This window comes from Bos javanicus, chromosome 14 (genome assembly GCF_032452875.1).
Source record: "Bos javanicus breed banteng chromosome 14, ARS-OSU_banteng_1.0, whole genome shotgun sequence".
NCBI classification, from domain to species: Eukaryota; Metazoa; Chordata; class Mammalia; order Artiodactyla; family Bovidae; genus Bos; species Bos javanicus.
Window position 1 is genome coordinate 71,490,383 of NC_083881.1, and position 17,037 is coordinate 71,507,419.

The 17,037-nt window shown below is 38.9% G+C and overlaps 1 protein-coding gene across 6 annotated transcripts in view; it reads left to right on the forward strand.

Annotated features, from left to right (window-relative positions):
* TRIQK (triple QxxK/R motif containing) overlaps positions 1-17,037 on the forward strand; it is a 117,131-nt gene that overhangs the window by 59,826 nt on the left and 40,268 nt on the right. For 4 of the 6 annotated variants that reach the window (XM_061439389.1, XM_061439386.1, XM_061439387.1 and 1 more), the window contains one exon: positions 3,696-3,777. In XM_061439389.1, the coding sequence (XP_061295373.1) occupies positions 3,717-3,777 (61 nt within the window). In that variant the 5' untranslated portion in view covers positions 3,696-3,716. The remainder of the gene's footprint in view (positions 1-3,695; positions 3,778-17,037) is intronic. The other 2 variants (XM_061439388.1, XM_061439391.1) reach the window with 1 other exon arrangement.

Below are 17,037 nucleotides of genomic sequence, written 5' to 3' on the forward strand. Positions count from 1 at the left end.
CTCCTTCCTGGAAGCAGTGAGGGACACCTTCCAGGCCCCACTCTGGGGAACGCTAACGTCTATAATAGACCCCACCAATGTACATGATTTGGTCACAGTAGAATTTCATTTCTTTTTCAGTAGAGTACAATGAGGGTGAGAACTAAAACGTTGCCTGCCCTGTCAGTGAACAAAGGATATTGCAGCCATCAAGTCATTACATTACAGCCGCAGGATGGTGAGCCCTGAGGGAACTCAGGATGGAGGCAAATGGGCTGGCCAAGCCCACCTCGCAGGCAGCCACAGCAGCCACCCCTGATGGTGTACCTGAGGAAGCTGGGGATGAGAAAGCACAGGGTGCTGGCCCCAGATGGCTGAAGTGCGTAACAAAGGAGTGATTTCAGTGAACCCGGGCTCCTGCATCTTCCCCTACCTAGACAAGTGCTAAATTTCTTAAACTTGACACGTCTGGTTCTCTTTTATTAACAATAATCATGTTATGTTCCAACTTGGTCTTTTGTCACAAAAAAAACTTCTCTTTATCCTGGATCCCCGATTTGCCTTTTTGGAGCAGTCTCTTAGAGTTATTAGGTACGCTGTCTTTACTCTCAATTTGTAGATTATGCATTTTTTCAGTCGACAGTAGTAGTACGTAAGTGAGATAATACCCTCCTCCATCCCAAGCAGATCAGGATTCTGTGTCCTTACAAATATATCCTAGGGTTTGTCGGGGGATTGTTTCCCTTCTAGCCAACTGGAAGGGGAAAAAGAACACAGGGAGATTTTTTTAGTGTGCAGGTCTGGAGTGGCACACATCACTTCCGTTCATATTCTACTGGCAATAATTCAGTGAAATGTTTGACTTGAAGCTAGGAAATATAGTGCCAGGAAGAAACGGAGAATATGGATTTTGGTTGGTAGGTTGCATTCTGTGCTGCTACTGCTAAGTCGCTTCAGTCGTGTTCCACTCTGTGCGACCCCATAGACGGCAGCCCACCAGGCCCCGCCATCCCTGGGATTCTCCAGGCAAGAACGCTGGAGTGGGTTGCCATTTCCTCCTCCAATGCATGACAGTGAAAAGTGAAAGTGAAGTCGCTCAGTCGTGTCTGACTCTTAGCGACCCCATGGACTGCAGCCTACCAGGCTCCTCCGTCCATGGGCTTTTCCAGGCAAGAGTACTGGAGTGGGGTGCCATTGCCTTCTCCCACATTCTGTGCTACAATATTTAAATTCAATAACAAGAATAGGATTTGAAAGATATGTTATGGATTAAATCAAACAGTGCATATAATGTAGTATGCAAGAGGAAAAAATTTTCTTCTACCCTTACAGGCTCTTCTTGCTGGTCTAAGAATTAATATAAGACAGACTGACAGGCGACACTCAAACAAAAGTTTATAGCACGCATACATGGGAGACCCAGGAAAACAGAGTAGCTCATCAAAATGACTGAAACTCTCAACTTAAATACCATATTCAGCTCTATAACAGGGTGGTTTAATTGAGCCTTGATAGTATTTGATAAAATGAATGTTGCCAAGAAAAACATTTGGGAAATTTAATTACCAGCAATTGTATTTGAAATAATTTTGTAATTTTTATATTTTTTGATAATTTATTTGAAGTAATTTTATATTTTTTTCCAAAATCTAATGGGAATAACATACTTCCCTGTTGGCTCAGATGGTGAAGAATCTGCCTGCAATATGGGAGACCTGTATTTGATCCCTGGGCTGGGAAGATCCCCTGGAGAAGGGAATGGTTACCCACTCCAGTGTTCTGCCCTGGCAAATTCCATGGACAGAGGAGCCTAGTAGACTACAGTCCATGGGGTTGCAAAGAGTTGGACACAACTGAGCGACTTTCATTCACTCAATGGAAATAATTTTGGGAACAGTTACAGACTTTATTTTCTTGGGCTCCAAAGTCACTGCAGATGGTGACTGCAGCCATGAAATTAAAAGATGCTTGCTCCTTGGAAGCAAGCTATGACAAGCCTAGACAGTATATTAAAAAACAGAGACATCACTTTGCTGATTTGTCCGTCTAGTCAAAGCTATGGTTTTTCCAGTAGTCATGTATGGATGTGAGTGAGATTGGACCATAAAGAAGGCTGACATACAGATGGCTAACAAACACATGAAAAGATGCTCAACATCACTCATTATCAGAGAAATGCAAATCAAAACCACTATGAGGTACCATTTCACACCAGTCAGAATGGCTGCCATCCAAAAGTCTACAAGCCATAAATGCTGGAGAGGGTGTGGAGAAAAGGGAACCCTCTTACACTGTTGGTGGGAATGCAAACTAGTACAGCCACTATGGAGAACAGTGTGGAGATTCCTTAAAAAACTGGAAATAGAACTGCCTTATGATCCAGCAACCCCACTGCTGGGCATACACACTGAGGAAACCAGAAGGGAAAGAGACACGTGTACCCCAATGTTCATCGCAGCACTGTTTATAATAGCCAAGACGTGGAAGCAACCTAGATGTCCATCAGCAGATGAATGGATCAGAAAGCAGTGGTACATATACACAATGGAGTATTACTCAGCCATTAAAAAGAATACATTTGAATCAGTTCTAATGAGGTGGATGAAACTGGAGCCTATTATACAGAGTGAAGTAAGCCAGAAGGAAAAACATAAATACAGTATACTAACGCATATATATGGAATTTAGAAAGATGGTAACAATAACCCGGTGTACGAGACAGCAAAAGAGACACTGATGTATAGAACAGTCTTATGGACTCTGTGGGAGAGGGAGAGGGTGGGAAGATGTGGGAGAATGGCAATGAAACATGTAAAATATCATGTAGGAAACGAGTTGCCAGTCCAGGTTCGATGCATGATGCTGGATGCTTGGGGCTGGTGCACTGGGACGGCCCAGAGGGATGGTATGGGGAGGGAGGAGGGAGGAGGGTTCGGGATGGGGAACACATGTATACCTGTGGTGGATTCATTTTGATATTTGGCAAAACTAATACAATTATGTAAAGTTTAAAAATAAAATAAAATTGGAAGAATAAAAAAAAATAAATAAATAAAAAAAAAAAAAAAAAAAAAAATAAAAAAAAATAAATGTAGTACCAAGAAATTTGGCCAAAATAGAATTTCTGTGAAGTGAGATATGGAAAATATAATAAAAATTTACTGAGAAAAAAAAAAAAAATAAAGAAGGCTGAGCGCTGAAGAATTGATGCTTTCAAACTGTGGTATTGGACAAGACTCCTGAGAATCCCCTGGACTGCAGGGAGATAAAACCAGTCAATCCTAAAGGAAATCAATCCTGAATATTCACTGGAAGGACTGATGCTGAAGCTGAAGTTCCTGTACTTTGGCCATCTGATGAGAAGAGCTGACTTATTGGAAAAGACCCTGATGCTGATGGGAAAGATTGAAGGCAGGAGGAGAAGGGGGCGACAGAGGATGAGATGGTTGGATGACATCACGGGCTCAATGGACATGAGTTTGAACAAGTTCCAGGAGATGGTGAAGGACAGGGAAGCCTGGTGTGCTGCAGTCCATGGGGTCGCAAAGATTCAGACACAACTGAGCAACTGAACTGAACTGAATGGGAATGAGTCAAATGAATTTTTACCCATTGCTTTAAAAGCAAATTTTATGAAATGAATTATTCCTGTAGCTTTTAGACAGTCCTTTTGATTTTTTTAGGACTTCATCATAATTATTTTTTTTCTTTTGCAGCAGGCATCTTGGAGATCAAAGATGGGCAGAAAAGATGCCTCCACTATAAAACTTCCTGTTGATCAGTACAGAAAGCAAATTGGTAAGCAATGAATCCCCTTTGATACATTCTTATGAATTAAGATGAAGAAAAAAAAGCAGTTGTGTGCGATATTAACAAAATAACTTTTTCCTCATACATATGATGCACAGAATATGAGTAACAAGGGAATGCACAGAGGTTTTAAAGAACAAAAATAAGCGCAGACTTATTTATCTATAAAGAAATACATTTTTGTACTTAGGATTTTTTGAAGCTCTTACAATTTTTATTGACTTGGTAAAAGCAAAAATACTTCTATTTTTATTCTTAAGGCTGTGTGCTTGTATGTAGTCAGTAATTTTAATATTATCATGTTTATTTCTTGTTATCCTTATGAAATCTTTCAGTTCTGTTGATGACTCTTGGTGGCAATAATGTGATAGCCTCAAAATTCTCCATTAAAATTTAACCTTAGTAAAATGGTGAACTAGAGAGAAGTCCAGTCATCAGCATAGAAAGATAAAAGGAATCTTCTCTGATTGAGACTGTGCTCTAAGTGCAGGATTTCCTACCCAATCTTTTCAATAATGCATGGAGTATTTACAAAAAATTACCTACATACTAGGTCACAATCAAGTCTCCTCAACTTTATAGAAGCAATATCCTACAACTAAAACTTTGAACAGTGTAGTAAATTAGAAATCGGTTAAAAGTAAAAAAGTTAACTTCTACGCCCCCCATCACCCTCTCTTCTTACATGTTCCTTCCTGTTCTCACCTGTTCCCATCCCTTTGGAAATTAGAAAGTAATTACAATAATAATTAGTTTAAAAAACTCTTCTAAATAACTAACAGATAAACAAAGAAGTTGCAAGTCAGAAAATAAGTAGAAGTAATTGATACCAAAAGACTATATACCTCTTTTATAAATATGATACATAAAGTATACTCCTAAAGGAAAAGATATTTCTGCAAAACAAAGAAGATGCAGACAAAGGGAAAATATTTAAAATTTATAACTAATTAAAAATTTACCTGTCGAAAGATTAAACCCTGCATGTGTGTACGCTAAGTTGCTTCAGTCGTGTCCAACTCTTTGCAACCCTGTGGACCATAGCCTGCCAAGCTTCATGAGGTTCTCTAGACAAGAATACTAGAGTGCGTTGTCATGCCCTTCTCCAGATCTTCCCGACTCAGAGTGAACCCACCTGTCTTATGTATCCTGCATTGGCATGTGGGTTCTTTACCACTAACACCACCTGGGAAGCCCTAAATAAAGTCCTACTATAAATAAATAAAATAATCTGGAAACCCAATGGTAAAATGGGCAGAAAATATGAGAAGCCAATTCATATAAATGGAACTCTAAATACATAAATAAAAACAAACGACTATACATTAAAAGGGATTTCCAGGTGGCAGTAGTGGTAAAGACCCCGCTTGCCTATTCAGAAGATTTAAGAGATGCAGATTTGATCCCTGGGTCAGGAAGATCCCCTGGAAGAGGGCATGGCAACGCACTTCAGTATTCTTGCCTAGAGAAACCCATGGACAGAGGAGCCTAGTGGGCTACAACCCATAGGGCTGCAAAAAGTCGGACATGACTGAAGCGACTTACTGCTTTGGAGATGCCTTTTACTGTATAATATGTGATCATTGTTATTATTGCTGTGTGTGACCATGGGTTAGTCACCAAGTCATGTCCAATCTGCAGCCCCATGGACTCTAGCCTGCCAGGTTCCTCTGTCAATGGAATTTTATTGCATATATTAAAATAAAACATACAATCAAAAGTCTTATGAAAAGATCTCATTCATCTAATTGATAACTGAAAAATAAAAAAAATTCTGGCTATATTATCTCTTGAGAGAAATTTTATGATATTTGATTTTTTATATCCTCCCTTCACTTATAGGATGCTGTATCAATAATAGTGTGGATTGTTATATTATTTATGTATTTAAAGAGAAGGACTGACTTACCAGGTTGAAGTTTGATCAAATGGGATGTGCGAAACCACATGAATAAAGAATAAACATATTTGGGAACAATTCATATCCAACTCTTAAGCAATTGTTAGAATTTTGACAAGTGTATATATCCATGTAACCATATATGCCAATCAAAATGCAGAACATTTCTATCCTCTCAAATAGTTCCAATGTCTCTATCCCACCCTCCCATATGCAACCACTGTTCTGATTTCTGTCATCATTGATAATAGAAAAAATAAAGCATCTGCTAGGATTTTTATTGAAACTGAATTATATCTCATAATCCATTTTTAAAAGTAAACATACTAAAAATCTCTAAAGTATTCTGTTCTATAATCATTGCATATTTTCCTTTGATTTAGTTATATTCATATGTGTAAGAGCAAAGAAAAAATAAGACAGAGAAAGTAACATAATTGTAAGGTCTCATTCCTCTTCTTATACTAAATTGTTCTGAGGATTCTGTTATGGATTACTGTTATTCAATCACTTGGTCCTGTCCGACTCTTTGTGATTCCATGGACTGCAGCATGCCAGATTTCCCTGTCCTTCACCATCTCCCAGAGCTTGCTCATACTCATGTCCATTGAGTTGGTGATGCCATCCAACCATTTCATCCTCTGTCAGCCCCTTCTCCTCCTGTCTTCAGTCTTACTGAGAATCAGATCTTCTCTAATGAGTCAGCTCTTTGCATCAGGTGGCCAAAGTATTGGAGCTTCAGCTTCAGCATCAGTTCTTTTTTTTTTTTTTTTAATTTTTATTTTATTTTTAAACTTTACATAATTGTATTAGTTTTGCCAAATATCGAAATGAATCCACCACAGGTATACATGTGTTCCCCATCCTGAACCCTCCTCCCTCCTCCCTCCCCATACCATCCCTCTGGGTCGTCCCAGTGCACTAGCCCCAAGCATCCAGTATCGTGCATCGAACCTGGACTGGCAACTCGTTTCTTACATGATATTTTACATGTTTCAATGTCATTCTCCCAAATCTTCCCACCCTCTCCCTCTCCCACAGAGTCCATAAGACTGTTCTATACATCTGTGTCTCTTTTGCTGTCTCGTACACCGGGTTATTGTTACCATCTTTCTAAATTCCATATATATGCGTTAGTATACTGTATTTATGTTTTTCCTTCTGGCTTACTTCACTCTGTATAATAGGCTCCAGTTTAATCCACCTCATTAGAACTGATTCAAATGTATTCTTTTTAATGGCTGAGTAATACTCCATTGTGTATATGTACCACTGCTTTCTTATCCATTCCTCTGCTGATGGACATCTAGGTTGCTTCCATGTCCTGGCTATTATAAACAGTGCTGCGATGAACATTGGGGTACACATGTCTCTTTCCCTTCTGGTTTCCTCAGTGTGTATGCCCAGCAGTGGGATTGCTGGATCATAAGGCAGTTCTATTTCCAGTTTTTTAAGGAATCTCCACACTGTTCTCCATAGTGGCTGTACTAGTTTGCATTCCCACCAACAGTGTAAGAGGGTTCCCGTTTCTCCACACCCTCTCCAGCATTTATTATTTGTAGACTTTTGGATGGCAGCCATTCTGACTGGTGTGAAATGGTACCTCATAGTGGTTTTGATTTGCATTTCTCTGATAATGAGTGATGTTGAGCATCTTTTCATGTGTTTGTTAGCCATCTGTATGTCTTCTTTGGAGAAATGTCTATTTAGTTCTTTGGCCCATTTTTTGATTGGGTCGTTTATTTTTCTGGAGTTGAGCTGTAGGAGTTGCTTGTATATTTTTGAGATTAGTTGTTTGTCAGTTGCTTCATTTGCTATTATTTTCTCCCATTCTGAAGGCTGTCTTTTCACCTTGCTAATAGTTTCCTTTGATGTGCAGAAGCTTTTAAGGTTAATTAGGTCCCATTTGTTTATTTTTGCTTTTATTTCCAATATTCTGGGAGGTGGGTCATAGAGGATCCTGCTGTGATGTATGTCAGAGAGTGTTTTGCCTATGTTCTCCTCTAGGAGTTTTATAGTTTCTGGTCTTACGTTTAGATCTTTAATCCATTTTGAGTTTACTTTTGTGTCTGGTGTTAGAAAGTGTTCTAGTTTCATTCTTTTACAAGTGGTTGACCAGATTTCCCAGCACCACTTGTTAAAGAGATTGTCTTTAATCCATTGTATATTCTTGCCTCCTTTGTCAAAGATAAGGTGTCCATATGTGCGTGGATTTATCTCTGGGCTTTCTATTTTATTCCATTGATCTATATTTCTGTCTTTGTGCCAGTACCATACTGTCTTGATAACTGTGGCTTTGTAGTAGAGCCTGAAGTCAGGTAGGTTGATTCCTCCAGTTCCATTCTTCTTTCTCAAGATCGCTTTGGCTATTCGAGGTTTTTTGTATTTCCATACAAATTGTGAAATTATTTGTTCTAGCTCTGTGAAGAATACTGTTGGTAGCTTGATAGGGATTGCATTGAATCTATAAATTGCTTTGGGTAGTATACTCATATTCACTATATTGATTCTTCCAATCCATGAACATGGTATATTTCTCCATCTATTAGTGTCCTCTTTGATTTCTTTCACCAGTGTTTTATAGTTTTCTATATATAGGTCTTTAGTTTCTTTAGGTAGATATATTCCTAAGTATTTTATTCTTTCCGCTGCAATGGTGAGTGGAATTGTTTCCTTAATTTCTCTTTCTGTTTTCTCATTATTAGTGTATAGGAATGCAAGGGATTTCTGTGTGTTGATTTTATATCCTGCAACTTTACTATAGTCATTGATTATTTCTAGTAATTTTCTGGTGGAATCTTTAGGGTTTTCTATGTAGAGGATCATGTCATCTGCAAATAGTGAGAGTTTTACTTCTTCTTTTCCAATTTGGATTTCTTTTATTTCTTTTTCTGCTCTGATTGCTGTGGCCAAAACTTCCAAAACTATGTTGAATAGTAATGGTGAAAGTGGGCACCCTTGTCTTGTTCCTGACTTTAGAGGAAATGCTTTCAATTTTTCACCATTGAGGATAATGTTTGCTGTGGGTTTGTCATATATAGCTTTTATTATGTTGAGGTATGTTCCTTCTATTCCTGCTTTCTGGAGAGTTTTTATCATAAATGGATGTTGAATTTTGTCAAAGGCTTTCTCTGCATCTATTGAGATAATCATATGGTTTTTATTTTTCAATTTGTTAATGTGGTGTATTACATTGATTGATTTGTGGATATTGAAGAATCCTTGCATCCCTGGGATAAAGCCCACTTGATCATGGTGTATGATCTTTTTAATGTGTTGTTGGATTCTGATTGCTAGAATTTTGTTAAGGATTTTTGCATCTATGTTCATCAATGATATTGGCCTGTAGTTTTCTTTTTTTGTGGGATCTTTGTCAGGTTTTGGTATTAGGGTGATGGTGGCCTCATAGAATGAGTTTGGAAGTTTACTTTCCTCTGCAATTTTCTGGAAGAGTTTGAGCAGGATAGGTGTTAGCTCTTCTCTAAATTTTTGGTAGAATTCAGCTGTGAAGCCGTCTGGACCGGGGCTTTTGTTTGCTGGAAGATTTTTTATTACAGTTTCAATTTCCGTGCTTGTGATGGGTCTGTTAAGATTTTCTATTTCTTCCTGGTCGAGTTTTGGAAAGTTGTACTTTTCTAAGAATTTGTCCATTTCTTCCACGTTGTCCATTTTATTGGCATATAATTGTTGATAGTAGTCTCTTATGATCCTTTGTATTTCTGTGTTGTCTGTTGTGATCTCTCCATTTTCGTTTCTAATTTTGTTGATTTGATTTTTCTCCCTTTGTTTCTTGATGAGTCTGGCTAATGGTTTGTCAATTTTATTTATCCTTTCAAAGAACCAGCTTTTGGTTTTGTTGATTTTTGCTATGGTCTCTTTTGTTTCTTTTGCATTTATTTCTGCTCTAATTTTAAGATTTCTTTCCTTCTACTAACCCTGAGGTTCTTCATTTCTTCCTTTTCTAGTTGCTTTAGGTGTAGAGTTAGGTTATTTATTTGACTTTTTTCTTGTTTCTTGAAGTGTGCCTGTATTGCTATGAACTTTCCCCTTAGGACTGCTTTTACCGTGTCCCACAGGTTTTGGGTTGTTGTGTTTTCATTTTCATTCGTTTCTATGCAAATTTTGATTTCTTTTTTGATTTCTTCTGTGATTTGTTGGTTATTCAGCAGCGTGTTGTTCAGCCTCCATATGTTGGAATTTTTAATAGTTTTTCTCCTGTAATTGAGATCTAATCTTACTGCATTGTGGTCAGAAAAAATGCTTGGAATGATTTCTATTTTTTTGAATTTACCAAGGCTAGCTTTATGGCCCAGGATGTGATCTATCCTGGAGAAGGTTCCATGTGCACTTGAGAAAAAGGTGAAATTCATTGTTTTGGGATGAAATGTCCTATAGATATCAATTAGGTCTAACTGGTCTATTGTATCGTTTAAAGTTTGTGTTTCCTTGTTAATTTTCTGTTTAGTTGATCTATCCATAGGTGTAAGTGGGGTATTAAAGTCTCCCACTATTATTGTGTTATTGTTAATTTCTCCTTTCATACTTGTCAGCATTTGTCTTACGTACTGTGGTGCTCCCGTGTTGGGTGCATATATGTTTATAATTGTTATATCTTCTTCTTGGATTGATCCTTTGATCATTATGTAGTGACCTTCTTTGTCTCTTTTCACAGCCTTTGTTTTAAAGTCTATTTTATCTGATATGAGTATTGCTACTCCTGCTTTCTTTTGGTCCCTATTTGCATGGAAAATCTCTTTCCAGCCCTTCACTTTCAGTCTGTATGTGTCCCCTGTTTTGAGGTGGGTCTCTTGTAGACAACATATGTGGGGGTCTTGTTTTTGTATCCATTCAGCCAGTCTTTGTCTTTTGGTTGGCGCATTCAACCCATTTACGTTTAAGGTAATTACTGATAAGTATGATCCCGTTGCCATTTACTTTATTGTTTTGGGTTCAAGTTTATACACCGTTTTTGTGTTTCCTGTCTAGAGAATATCCTTAAGTATTTGTTGGAGAGCTGGTTTGGTGGTGCAGAAATCTCTCAGCTTTTGCTTGTCTGAAAAGCTTTTGATTTCTCCTTCATACTTGAATGAGATCCTTGCTGGGTACAATAATCTGGGCTGTAGGTTATTTTCTTTCATCATTTTAAGTATGTCTTGCCATTCCCTCCTGGCTTGAAGAGTTTCTATTGAAAGATCAGCTGTTATCCTTATGGGAATTCCCTTGTGTGTTATTTGTTGTTTTTCCCTTGCTGCTTTTAATATTTGTTCTTTGTGTTTGATCTTTGTTAATTTGATTAATATGTGTCTTGGGGTGTTTCTCCTTGGGTTTATCCTGTTTGGGACTCTCTGGGTTTCTTGGACTTGGGTGATTATTTCCTTCCCCAGTTTAGGGAAGTTTTCCACTATTATCTCCTCAAATATTTTCTCATGGTCTTTCTTTTTGTCTTCTTCTTCTGGAACCCCTATGATTCGAATGTTGTAGCGTTTAATATTGTCCTGGAGGTCTCTGAGATTGTCCTCATTTCTTTTAATTCGTTTTTCTTTTATCCTCTCTGATTCATTTATTTCTACCATTCTATCTTCTAATTCACTAATCCTATCTTCTGCCTCTGTGATTCTACTATTTGTTGCCTCCAGAGTGTTTTTAATTTCATTTATTGCATTATTCATTATATATTGACTCTTTTTTATTTCTTCTAGGTCCTTGTTAAACCTTTCTTACATCTTCTCAATCCTTGTCTCCAGGCTATTTGTCTGTGATTCCATTTTAGTTTCAAGATTTTGGATCAATTTCACTATCATTATTTGGAATTCTTTATCAGGTAGATTCCCTATCTCTTCCTCTTTTGTTTGGTTTGGTGGGCATTTATCCTGTTCCTTTATCTGCTGAGTATTCCTCTGTCTCTTCATCTTGTTTAAATTGCTGAGTTTGGGGTGTCCTTTCTGTATTCTGGCAGTTTGTGGAGTTCTCTTTATTGTGGCGTTTCCTCACTGTGTGTGGGTTTGTACAGGTGGCTTGTCAAGGTTTCCTGGTTAGGGAAGCTTGTGTCGGTGTTGTGGTGGGTGGAGCTGTATTTCTTCTCTCTGGAGTGCAATGAAATGTCCAGTAATGAGTTAAGAGATGTCTATAGTTTTGGGGTGACTTTGGGCAGCCTGTATCTTGAAGCTCAGGGTTGTGTTCCTTTGTTGCTGGAGAATTTGCTTGGTATGTCTTGCCCTGGAACTTATTGGCCCTTGTGTGGTGCTTGGTTTCAGTGTCGGTATGAAGGCATTTGATGAGCTCCTGTCAATTAATGTTCCTTGGAGTCAGGAGTTCCCTGGAGTCAGGGTTTGGACTTAAGTCTCCTGCTTCTGGTTATCAGTCTTATTTTTACAGTAGTTTCAAAACTTCTCCTTCTATACAGCACCATTGATAAAACATCTACATTAAAGATGAAAAGTTTCTCTACGGTGAGGGTCACTCAGAGAGGTTCACAGGGTTACATGGAGAAGAGAAGAGGGAGGAGGGAGTTAGAGGTGACCCAAATGAGATGAGGTGAATCAATAGTGGAGAGAGTGGGCTAGCCAGTAGTCACTTCCTTATGAGCACTCCACAACTGGACCACTCAGAGATGTTCATGGAGTTATACAGAGAAGAGAAGAAGGAGGAAGGTGACAGAGGTGGCCAGAAGGATAAAAGGGGGAATGAAAAGGAGGGAGACAGATCCAGCCAGTAATCAGTTCCCTAAGTGTTCTCCACCGTCTGGAACACACAGAAATTCACAGAGTTGGGTAGAGTAGAGAGGGGTTAGGGAGGAGACACAGGCGACCTGGTGGAGAAAAAGGAGAGTCCAAAGGGAGAGAGAGCAGTCAAGCCAGTAATCTCTCTCCCTAGTGAAAAATGGGTCCTGAAGATTGGGTCCTTAAAGGTACAAAATTGGTAACAAATACACAAAAGCAAAAATTAAAAATCTAGAGTAGAGTTTGGAATTTCAAAAATACGATGTTAAAGAAAAGAAGAAGGAAAAGAAAGAGAGAAAAAATGAACAAACAAAGACAAGGTCGCAAAAATTATAAAGAAAGTACAGGTACAAAATTGATAACTAATACCAAAAAGCAAAAATTAAAAATCTAGAATAGAGTTTGGAATTTCAAAAATACAATGTTAAAAAAAAAAAAAAGAAGAAGAAAAATAAAGAGAGAAAACAAACAAACAAAAACAAACAATGTTACAAAAATTATAAAGAAAATACAGGTACAAAATTGATATCAAATATCAAAAAGCATAAATTAAAAATCTAGAGTAGAGTTTGGAATTTCAGATATACAATGTTATATAAAAGAAGAAGAGAAAGAAACAGAGAAGAAGAAGAAAAAAAAAAAGTCACAGAAATTATATAAAAAAAACTATAGGTACAAAATTGATAACATATACCAAAAAGCGAAAATTAAAAATCTAGAGTAGAGTTTGGAATTTCAAAAATACAATGTTAAAGAAAAGAAGAAAAAAAAAAAAACAAGGTCAAAAAATTACAAAATATATATATATGAAGTTTGCTGAAGAAGAAAAAAATAGGTTTTTTTTTTTTTTTTGCAAAGTAATAGGTTATAAAAGTGAAAATTAAAGGAACAATAGAGGACTTAAAATTTTTTTTTTAATTAAAAAAAAGAATGATCGTAAAAATAATAAAAATATATCTGGGACTTTCTTGGTTTTGTTGTGGGTGTTGTGGGTTCAGTTCATTTTTGGCTAGTTCCTTGGTCAGACTTATATTTCTCAAGATCTATAGGCCCCTTCCTATGTAGTCCGTAGTAACCACAGGGTTTTGATCTATTGCCTGTAGCTTCCAAGGCGTTTCCCTCTGTTATATCTTCTTCTGTTTGCTAGTCTCTTCAGTATCTGGTTTCCGCCCTGACACAAAGGGGACAGTAGAGGACACTTTTGTTTTTTTTTTAGGCTTATTGTTCAGTCACGCTGTGGGGAGGGAGGGAGGGATGCTGCAAACAAATAACACTGGCGTGGGCTCGCAGTGCCTCAGCCACCCTGGGTCTGCCCCCGCTCACGGCGCGTGTAGCCACCCTGCCCACACTGCTCGGGCTCTAGGTTGTTCCGCCGGGAACAATCTGAGGCCGGCCCTGGATTGCATGCACCTCCCAGGTCCAAGCCGCTCAGGTTCAGGCACTCGGGTAGTCCTCAGAGGCGCAGACTCAGTTGGCCCTGCATTTTGTGCTCTTCCCAGGTCCGAGCAGCTCAGGTGATGAGGTGTTTGGCGAGCGCCAGTGCTGCGACTTATCGCCTCCCCGCCACTCGGTTATCTGGGCGTAAAACCGGCACACCTTCTTAGGCAGATGTTGACCATCCAGACCCCCAAGAAGTTTTAGTTAGCAAAGAAGCCTGCTTACAGTTTTATAGATAATGTCTCTCTGGGGCTGCGATTGCCCCCTTCCGGCTCTGGCTGCCTGTCACCGGAGGGGGAAGATCTGTAGCCGGCTATCTCTGTTCAGTCCTTTGTTCCGTGCACGGGCCTGGCGGTCTTAGGTTAGGGCTGGCTTTTCTCGTGGTAGATATCCCACAGTCTGGTTTGCTAGCCCAAATTATTTCGCTCAGATAGCGCTCAGGGTATTCAGGCCAGATTCTTACTCTCAGCGATGCAGCCCGCGCAGCGCCTCTCTGCCCAGCCCCCGCTTGCTAATGGCGGATGCAGGCCTCTGAGCTGCTTCTCTGCTGGGGGAGTTACCGTAGGGCTCGCAATCTGCGAGTTTTAATTGTTTATTTATTTTTTCTCCCTGTTATGTTGCCCTCTGTGCTTCCAAAGCTCGGCACAGATTCGGCAGTGAGAAGGTTTCCTGGTGTTTGGAAACTTCTCTCTTTTTAAGATTCCCTTCCCGGGACGGAACTCCGTCCCTCCCTCTTTTGTCTCTTTTTTTTGTCTTTAATATTTTTTCCTACCTCCTTTCGAAGAGTTGGGTTGCTTTTCTGGGTGCCTGATGTCCTCTGCCGGCATTCAGAAGTTGTTTTGTGGAATTTACTCGACGTTTAAATGCTCTTTTGATGAATTTGTGGGGGAGAAAGTGTTCTCCCCGTCCTACTCCTCTGCCATCTTGGCTCCTCCCCCCAGCATCAGTTCTTCCAATGAATATTCAGGACTGATTTCCTTTAGGATTGACTGGTTGGATCTCCTTGTAGTCCAAGGGACTCTTAAGAGTTTTTTTCCAACATCACAGTTCAATACATCAATTCTTTGGTGCTCAGCTTTCATTATAGTCCAATTCTCACATCCACACATGACCACTGGAAAAACCATAGCCTTGACTAGACGGACCTTTGTCAGCAAAGTGATATCTCTGCTTTTTAATATGCTGTCTAGTTTTGTCAAGCTTTTCTTCCAGGGAGCAAAGCATCTTTCAATTTCATGGCTTCAGGCACCATTTACAGTGATTTTGGAGCCCAAGAAAATAGTCTGTCACTGTTTCTATTGTTTCCCCATCTATTTGCCAGGAAGTGGTGGATGCCATGATCTTAGTTTTTTGAATGTTGAGTTTTAAGCCAGCTTGTTCACTCTCCTCTTTCACTTTCATGAAGAGGCTCTTTAGTTCCTCTTTGCTTTCTGCCATAAGAGTGATGTCATCTGCATATCTGAGGTTATTTATATTTCTCCCAGCAATATTGATTCTTGCTTGTGCTTCATCTACCCCAGCATAGAAGTTAAATAAGCTGTGGTACATATACACAATGGAGTATTACTCAGCCATTAAAAAGCATACATTTGAATCAGTTCTAATGAGGTGGATGAAACTGGAGCCTATTATACAGAGTGAAGTAAGCCAGAAAGAAAAACACCAATACAGTATACTAACACATATATATGGAATTTAGAAAGATGGTAACAATAACCCTGTGTACGAGACAGCAAAAGAGACACTGATGTATAGAACAGTCTTTTGGACTCTGTGGGAGAGGGAGAGGGTGAGATGATTTGGGAGAATAGCATTGAAATATGTATAATATCATATATGAAACGAGTCGCCAGTCCAGGTTTGATGCACGACACTGGATGCTTGGGGCTGGTGCACTGGAATGACCCAGAGGGATGGTATGGGCAGGGAGGAGGGTTCAGGATGGGGAACACATGTATGCCTGTGACAGATTCATTTCGATATATGGCAGAACCAATACAATATTGTAAAGTTTAAAAATAAAATAAAATAAAAAAAAAGAAGTTAAATAAGCAGGGTGATGATATACAGCCTTGACATACTCCTTTGCCAATTTTGAAATAGTCTATTTTTCCATGTCTGGTTATAACTGTTGCTTCTTGACCTTCATACAGGTTTCTCAGGAGGTCGTAAGGTGGTCTGGTATTCCCATCTTTTTATGAATTTTCCAGTTTGTTATGATCCACACAGTCAGAGGCTTTAGCACAGTCAATGAGTCAGAAGTAGATGTTTTTCTTAAATTCCCTTGCTTTTTATTTGATTCAACAGATATTGGCAGTTTGATCTCTGGTTCCTCTGCCTTTTCTAAATCCAACTTGAACATCTTAAAATTCTTGTTTCACATACTGTTGAAGCCTAGCTCGAAGGATTTTAAGCATTACCTTACTAACATTTGAGATGAGTGCTATTGTGTGGTAGTTTGAACATTCTTTTGCATTGCTCTTCTTTGGGATTGTAATGAAAACTGACCTTTTTGCAGTCCTGTGTCCACTTGCTGAGTTTTCCAAATTTGCTGGCATATTGAGTGCAGCACTTTCATAGCATCGTCTTTTAGGATTTGAAATAGCTCAGCTGGAATTCCATCACCTCCACTAGCTTTGTTCTTAGAGATGCTTCCTAAGGCCCACTTGACTTCGCATTCTAGGATGTCTGGCTCTAGATGAGTGATTACACCATCATGGTTATCCAGGTCATTAAGATCTTTTTTGTATAGTTCTTCTGTGTGTTTTTGCCACCTCTTTTTAATATTTTCTGCTTCTCTTAGGTCTGTATCACTTCTGTCCTTCATTGTGCCCATCTTTGCATGAAATTTTACTTTGGTGTCTTTAATTTTCTTGGACATCTCTAGTCTTTCCCATTCTATTATTTACCTCTATTTCTTTGCATTGATCACTTAGGAAAGCATCCTTATCTGTCCTTGATAATCTTTGGAACTTGGTTTTCAAGATGGCAGAGAAGGATGTGTGCTTCTCTTCTCCTGGGAGAACACCTAGATCAAAACTAGCTACTAAACAGCTGAAATGGGAATTCTGAGTTCTTGTTTGTGGAGCCAAAGAATGGAATTCACAAATGTGCAAACACTTATGGTAGCTAGTGAATAGGATTTTTAGAGAGAAGGAAAGTACAAAGCTCCCAGCAAAGACACTGAGAGTG